The sequence below is a fragment of the Camelus ferus genome, chromosome 35 (assembly GCF_009834535.1).
Source record: "Camelus ferus isolate YT-003-E chromosome 35, BCGSAC_Cfer_1.0, whole genome shotgun sequence".
Lineage (NCBI taxonomy): Eukaryota > Metazoa > Chordata > Mammalia > Artiodactyla > Camelidae > Camelus > Camelus ferus.
In genome coordinates this window covers 11183626-11191352 of record NC_045730.1, presented here as the reverse complement: position 1 = coordinate 11191352, position 7727 = coordinate 11183626, and the positions used below count along the sequence as shown (strand labels likewise).

General features: G+C 54.7%; 1 protein-coding gene across 1 annotated transcript; it reads right to left on the bottom strand.

The window, feature by feature from the left end:
* Positions 1-1069: 1069 nt before the first annotated feature.
* On the bottom strand, positions 1070-3421 carry PTF1A (pancreas associated transcription factor 1a). Its single transcript, XM_032473823.1, has 2 exons — positions 2053-3421; positions 1070-1653 (listed from the first exon to the last, which is right to left on the bottom strand). The coding sequence occupies exons 1-2, from the start codon at positions 2834-2836 to the stop codon at positions 1451-1453; spliced, it is 987 nt and encodes a 328-aa protein (XP_032329714.1). The 5' UTR covers positions 2837-3421; the 3' UTR covers positions 1070-1450.
* Positions 3422-7727: the final 4306 nt, after the last annotated feature.

Here is a 7727-nt window from a genome sequence, read left to right as displayed (position 1 = left end):
TAATTGCTCTTGGATGACGTCCATGGCACCCGCGGTGCGCGGGGAACCCCTTGGTGGGTCTGAAACTAGGTTAAAGCAATTAGCATGCTGCCGACATATTGCCCTGCGGCAGGGCCGTGGGTACCCAGGGAGATGCGCGATCGTACTTTGGCTGACCAGGCCGCTGTGGAGCGGGGAGCTGCACCTTGCCTCCCTGTGGCCTGTGGAGTGCTGGGGCTGCGGATCCGAGCGCGCGCGGGGCCCTGCACTCAGCGCCTTGCGCGCGTGCTCTCTCTGGCAGCTGAGGGCGCCCCGAGGGCCAGAAAGGCCCCTGATAGTGGTAGAGGAGACTAGCCCCAGCCCCAGCTTCCTGGGCGCTCCCGGCAGCGCCTTGGCGCCTCTCCCCTTCGCTAGGGGGCGGCCCTGTGCCCTCCGCCCGAGGCGCGCCTGCTTCCCAGGCTGCTTGCCTAAAAAGACTAGATTCTGCTAGAGACAAAACCAAGTCAATTTCAGAAATAACCCAGTTGCAGAAGTGGCAGAGAGGGCGTGCTCCCTCTCGCCTTACCTAAAAGACCCTGGGTTTTGTTGGGAGTCATCTGAGGGCTCTCTGGCCTTAGCACGGTGGCCTTCTCCCCTTTGTGAGGAGTGCATCCGAGTTCCATGTTCCTGATGCTGTAACAGCAGAAAGGATGTGTCACAGGGCAGCCCGACAAAACCCTTTCTCCCCGTGGAAGGAGAAAGGCTCCATACCTTGGCTAGCCCAGAAACTAGGCCCCTGCTGCCACCAAACACACAGAGCGTTCACGTTATACACTGTGATTAGGTAGAGTACTGGTCAAACATCATTTCCCGGCCTTAGCTTTCCCATCTGAAAAATGGGAACAATAAATACTCCATGACTTATTTTGCCCTCTGGACGGTAGGCGAAAATTACTCTTTAGGGCTGGCAATACCGATAAAGAGTGCTCCAAGAGAACTGAGGCCTAACTGTAACCCACTGCCTTTCAGCTAAATCTTAAAGGTGGCTCTTTGAGTCTCTGGTTCAGTTATTAACAAAGTAAGTTAACTCTTCTTTATTTTAAAGATATACACCCCACCATGTATTAAACAACTTTTAGAAAAAGGTGTAAATAGCATTTATTAACATTGCTTAGAAAGAAACCGTATCTGGTAATAAATTAGCATGAAGTTTTCTGGCCAGATTTCTTCCAACAATGCAGAGTTCTGCCAAAGGTGCTGAGGAGAATCATAGGCTATTGCATATTTTTAGAAAATCAGGATAAATTATATAAATTATATATTTTAAAAGATCAACGATTTCATTAACTCGACGGGATAATAAATAGATAAATAACATACAGTTGATTGCCATTAGAAAAATGCGATCCTTAAGTTACATTTACATTATAGATATTTACATGTACAATGTGCACAGAGACATAATCAGATCCTCAGGTGGGTCTGGTACTTCTCAGGATACAAACTCAAAAGGCGGTTCGTTTTCTATGTTGTTGAAGGAAGATTTGCTGTTGAGTTTTCTGGGGTCCTCTGGGGTCCACACTTTAGCTGTTCGGATAATATTTTGTTCTTTGAGTTGTTTTTCATCAGTCCAAGAGAGAGAGTGTCCTGCAAGGGGAGGGAGGCCATAATCCGGGTCGCTAGGGGAAGGGGACCCTGAGGGAGTGAAAAGAGAAAACAGACTGTGAATGTCCAACTCTGTTCCCAGCGGTGCCCTCCGGTCCTTTAGGATCCCCTTTTGGGCGCCTGGACAGACAGGCGTCTTAGGTTACATTAGAAGGACCCTCTTCCTCCACCCTCCCCAAGCCCCTAGGGCTCCCTTCCCGGAATCCCAGATGCTGCAAATCTGTCGGGGACACAGATTTGCGCACCCTCCCAGCCGCGGTCAAAGTGGCAGAAAAAAACCTGAGAAACGCCAGCTTGCGCTCAAGATGCCCGGTGCCCATGGACCATCCGTCTGTCCGTCAGTCTGCTGGTGGATCTGTTCACCCAGCCCCACCGGGACCTTCGCATGCCCGTCCCCGTCTTCCCAGGCTAGGAGGCGGACGCACTTACGGGTGCCCCGGTGGCAGATGATGACCTTCTGGGCCTGGCTGCCCAGGCTGTCCCCACCCAGGCGCCCTCCGCCGCCTGGCCCCCCGCCGCTGCCCGCGCCGCCGCCACGCAGGGGCAGGTCGGCCTGCACCAGCTCGCTGAGGAAGTTGATGTAGCCGATGGCCAGGCGCAGCGTGTCCACCTTGGAGAGGCGCTTCTCGTAGGGCAGCGTGGGGATGTGCGAGCGCAGCCCCTCGAAGGCGTCGTTGATGGACTGCATGCGCCGTCGCTCGCGCACGTTGGCCGCCTGCCGCAGCTGCTGCAGCTCCGCCTCAGAGCGCACCCTTCGCCGCCGCCGTGCAGCCGCCGCCGCCGCCGCCCCGCTCAGGCCGCGCAGCCGCGCCTCGGGCGATAGCACGGATGTCCCCGCGCACGGGTAGACAAGGCACGAGGGCGGCGAGCCGGGCGAGTAGGGGAAGCCGCCCGGGTGCGCCCCGGCCCCGCAGCAGTAGCCGCCGCCGCCGTCCTCCCGCTCGCCGGGGCCCCCCGAGGGCGGCTGGGCGAGCGCGTGCGGGGCCCCCGAGGGCGCGGGCTGCAGCAGCAGGCACGCCCCGTCGCGGTAGCAGTACTCGTGCAGCTGGTGGCTGAGAAACTGCACCTCTGCCTGCTCGTCCGCCAGCAGCTCATCACCGTCCTCCAGAGGGTCCCGAGAGGACTGGTCAGTGAAGAAGTCCTCCTCGTCAAAGTAAGGAGACGGAAAGGCATCCAGGCCCCCGGGGAAGTGCTCCAGCAGCACCGCGTCCATGCCCTGCACCGCCGCGGGCCCGGGGTCGGGGTGTTCTCTAGAAGTTGGCTGCTGCAGTTCGGGTTCGTCTGGCAGCCCCTTTCCTCCCGGCCTGGCGCGGGAGGCAACGAGGATCGCCCGCCCGCTTCCCGCCCCGCGCCTCCCTGGAGTGCCCGCGGCCGCTGCGCTTGGCCGGCGCCCGCGCTGCGCTGGGCAGGGCTGCGCCAACGTGCTGAAGCTGAGGGCCGGCACGCGAGGATTCTTATAACTACATCCACAGGCGCGTGCCAGGGACCCGCGGCGCCAGCCAATCACCGAGTGCGGGGTGCCGGCGGGGAGGGGGCCGGGTGGCGCGGGGACCGGAGGCTTTCGTCCCGGTGGGAGCTCCCGGGGCGAGGAGGAGGCGGGGCTCGCTCGGCCCGGGGCTTCTCCCGCCCCTCCGAGCCAGCTCTCCGGCGAGTACCTGCCCGGCGCGCGGCTCCAGGGGCACCTGCGGCTCCAGGGGCACCTGCGGCCCCAGGCGCCCGCCGCCAGCCCGCCCGCCTGCGCGCGCTGCGCAGAGAGGGGCCCTTCTTCCTTGGGGCTGGGGTAGGGGACCCAAAAGGCCCTAGGGGTACACGTCCGCGTCCCACATGGCAAGAGCTGGTGGCCGGGGGAAGCTTGCGGCTCCTCGGGGGTCGGCGCAGAAACTGCAGACAGCCTGGCATTGCAGACTGCGCGTTTCGTCCCCCGAGCGCGCGCGGGCCTCCGGCCTGGGTTCGGTTCCAGGCGTCTGTCTCATGGCCGGACCTTGCCAGGACTCTTGTGACGTTGCACAGTGTGTGCCGCCAGGGTTGAAAAGCAATGCGGTCCAGTTCCCAAGGCGGTCCAGGCGCGGCTTGGGGTCTAGGGACGCGGCGCACTGCTTGGGATCCTGACTCGGGTGCCCGGTGCTGTTCGGCCGGCCTCGCCTCCGCTCCCTTTCCCCGCCCCAAGAGAGAAATGGGGACGCTGTGGCGGTGGGCAAGAGGGTAGGATGCCTCAGAGAGCAGCTGAGTGGGGTACATTTTTTTTCTGAGAGCAAATGGAGACCCTAGGAGTCTGGAGCAATAAAACCTGATACAAAAGAAATCAATTGAACTGTCTGCTCCGGAGCAGTCCAGAGGGAGGGCGTGGAAGTTAAAGGGCAGAGTGTGATCCATTTTCAAAGCCTGAGTCTCTCACCTTTCTGACTGGCCACCAAGACCATCCTTGAATGATTTTTTCCCCCTTCTCAATCTTTAAAAAATTAAATAAACCAAACACCAAACGTTATGGGCTCTGCCCCTTGACACCCTTCATCGCAGACTGCGATGCATCACTAATTCCTCAGTTTAAGAGTAACAGAGAAACACTTTCAAGGTTGGGGCAGTTCTGCTAAAAGCCAAGTGCCAGCTTGCATCCCGGGAGAGTTGAGAAATGCGGCGGATGGCACGTGTTCTCTAACAAGACTGAGTCACCACCTTCCTGGGTCAGTCGCTTCCTTTTTCAGACATGCCCCACCAGAGGTTTCCATTGGGTGTTTAGACTCCTCTCAAAACCTAAGTCCGTGCCTCTTAGCACAGCGATTTAAACACGCTTTTTGGTTTTAAACATTACCTTGTATTTAACTGAATTCTAAGACTAAAAAATTAAGGGCAAAAGAGGTAAGATTAGAAGACCAGAGATTACCTTACCATGAACTGTCAAGACTGCCAGAGAATGTTAACCAAAGACTGTTTTTCAACAAATTCTTTCCTGTATTAGCTTCTTAGCTCCTGCCCTTTCCTAATGAGGTGATGCAAATGTGGACAATTTCCCTATGTCCCAGCCTGGGCTGCAATTTCCTGCATTTAGATTTCTCTTTCTCATTTCAAAGAGGGGAAAGCTGTTTGGGGTGAGAAGGTCAAGACTACGGATTGAGTCAGCTGATGGGGGGCACCGAGTTCTCTTCATGTTTAAAAAGTCCTCCTCTCCTCCCCTCCCCTCCCCTAGTTTGACTAAAATCCAGTAAGGACATGGCTTTGGATCAATCTGAGGACTTGCAGGAGTAGCAAATGACCAGCTTCAAAGCCTTACCCAAAATATGGTTGACCATTCAGTGGAGGAAAGACTGGATTCTAGTCTCCGCAGGCTCTCTTCAAGAGGCGAGAGGCCTTCTCTGATAGATCTAGATGGCTCCTGAGAAAGTGTTTGTGTCATGGATGTGTTGGGGTGGGGCGGGGGCTTGGAGACATGCGAATCAGTGTGTTTACCCATGCCTTTTTCCCAATGTGACTTTAACAGTCAGGGTCTACAGAAAATCATCTTCTGTATGCTTGGTGAGTTTGTGGAAGACTACAGAACTTGACCTTGGGCACTCAAGCTCAAGACTTTGAGCTATTGGAAAGTCCAGGGCTGGTGGGACTTTCTTTTACTGCCCTGTGAGGCCAAGCAGAGCTAGTGTGGATGTTCTGGGCAGCTTGGAGGGTTAAAAGTTGGAGGGTTAAAAAAGATACTCACTTGCTCCAGACAGAACCCTCCTTGCCCTCTCCCTCCCCAGCATCACCACTTTTTTCCTTAGAGAATTGCTGGTTGTCTGCAGACTGGTCCTACTGGGAAGTGAGGGCCAGGCCTGTGGATGCTGATACTGGGGTAGTGGTGTGGGCATGCATGCTTAAACACACACACACACACACACACACACACACACACACACCCTCTCCTTAAGTAAGACATGATCGTTCTTTTCTCTACTGAAAAGAAGAAAGGCTTCATCGCTAATAAAGGAAATTTTCTCTGGGTCACTGGAGGTCAAAACAGCGTGGACGGCTGCCCTTGCCTCTCGAAGCGACAGGTTGGATGAGGAGATGGCTGGGACAGAGTCCTGTCTTGCTGGGCTCCAGGCCCCGACTCTCATTCCAGCCCCTCCCTCCATGCTCCCTGGAGCCTCTGGGCAATGGGGGAGTGTGGACAGGACCCAGATCAAAAGATTCCAGGTACTTCCCGGCAGAGGGACAGTGCTGGTCCCAGAGCTCTGGCTTCTCCGCTCCACCCTCTGTTCTCAGGATAGATGTCCCCTAACCTTATCCCTGCCTCAGTATAAAGTAACGTCCACCCTCAAGGGTAGGCAGTGGGGAGGCGGTTGGTTCTTTTTAGGACCAAATCCTGGTGAGGCCTTGTGATTTTTTTCAAGTCTTTCCTATGGTCTCAGTGCCACCTGTCATCCTGTGCCTGGCAAACTTCTGCCACACTGCCTTTGGGGCTGCTTGGAAGCCTCATGCCACCTCCAAGGTTCTCTGTTCCAGGAGAACATCTGGCAAGAGCCATGAACACCCCTGCCCCGCCTGCAGCCTTGGTGTGTCCATCTGTCTGTCTGTTCTCTTTCTCTCGCTCTGTCTCTCTCAGTTCTCTCCCTCCCAGGGTTCTCCTGGACCTGAACACTTGCTCATTTGCGTCCCAGCAAACATCTTTAGAGTCTTTCCCTGGCTTTTAGGAAACTGGAGGGTGGGAGCCCGGGTCCCTGGCTCCTTCCCAGGATGTTTTGGGCCAAGACCACGAAGGGTTCCTCACCCTTCCACTTCCCCTTCATGTGGCTCCACAGTGCTCCACACCCCTCAGCACATGTCCTCCCTGCTGGAGCCTCAGCCCCACAGAAACAGGGTGTGGCTGTTTTGCCCCCACAGATTAGCAAGCAGGTGCTTGCAGATGGGACTTGTGGTCTGACGCTCAACTGGAACATGGGTTTGTGTTACTTCTTCATGACCCACACTCTCCCATCCCCACTCATGAACACAGAGGTGCCAAGTGGCTGAACTGTCCTCACCTGGGTCTGCTTCCCCTTCCTCTTCCACCCCCTCCCTCCCCTGTTCTGTTCCTCCACTCTTAGGGAAGGGTTTGAGAAATAGAATCGCGGGGTTAATGCTGAAAGGCCTCTGAAAGGTTGGGTGACTTCCCTAGGGCCGCACAGCCTTTCTGTCCATCCCAATCCACCCCAGTCCAGGGCTGATTCCACCGCCCTGTTTCTGACCCCTCATAAAAGGTATATTTACATCGATGTGCAGTGCAGTCAGTCCAGGCCCTGATATGCATGGACTTGGGTTACCAAACCCACATTCCCAGCCTCTCCAGTGTCCTGGCTGCACTGCGGATGCCACAGGACCTCCCGATGTGCTGAGGAAGGAATCACTGACTAGTGCAATTCCTAGCATAAGACAAAGGATGTGACATTAAATATGGGGTCACAGGACTTTCTCTGGCCCCCAAAGTCTCATTCTACAGGTTATGGATGATTTTTCCACTCAGAAGCTGCACTCTGACCCAAGTGACATTTTATTCTCTCCTGGAAATGACTGGTTCACCTAGACGCTGAGCTTGACACAGCTTCAAAGGCCTTCCTTGCACTAGCCCCGCCCACATGTCATTCTCCTGGTCCTCTCTTTACTTCATTCTTTATTAACTTATCATTTCTTCTGATGCCATGATGACCTCCCTCCGGTTTTCTTCATTTCACTTCTGCTGTCCTTGTCATTAGTCTGAGCTCCTTGATTTGGTTTGAAGATCTTTTAACTTCTTCTTTTTATTCAGTGACAGATTCATTAAATTCTGCTGTGCTTTACAATTTTCAAAAGTTTCATACACGTGATTTCATATAATCCCATAATAAAGCCCTACCCCTATGTTACTCCTCCACCTCCTCCCTCTCCCCATTGGGAACCACTAATTTGTTCTCTACATCTGTGAATCTGCTTCTTTTTTGTTGTATTCATTAGTCTGTTTTATTTTTAAGATTCCACATAAAAGTGATATCATACAGTATGTGTCTTTCTCTGTCTCACTTTTTTCACTTAGGATAATGCCCTCCATTTTGCTGCAAATGGCAACATCTCATTCTTTTTTATGGCTGAATAGTATTCCATTGTATGTATGTGTATGT

Bases quoted from the DNA above. Each gene is read 5' to 3' on its own strand.
- PTF1A (XM_032473823.1), bottom strand. From the start codon at position 2,836: ATGGACGCGGTGCTGCTGGAGCACTTCCCCGGGGGCCTGGATGCCTTT. The intron at 1,654-2,052 runs GTAAGTGCGTCC...TCACTCCCTCAG, and splicing joins CATCTGCCACCGGGGCACCC to GGTCCCCTTCCCCTAGCGAC.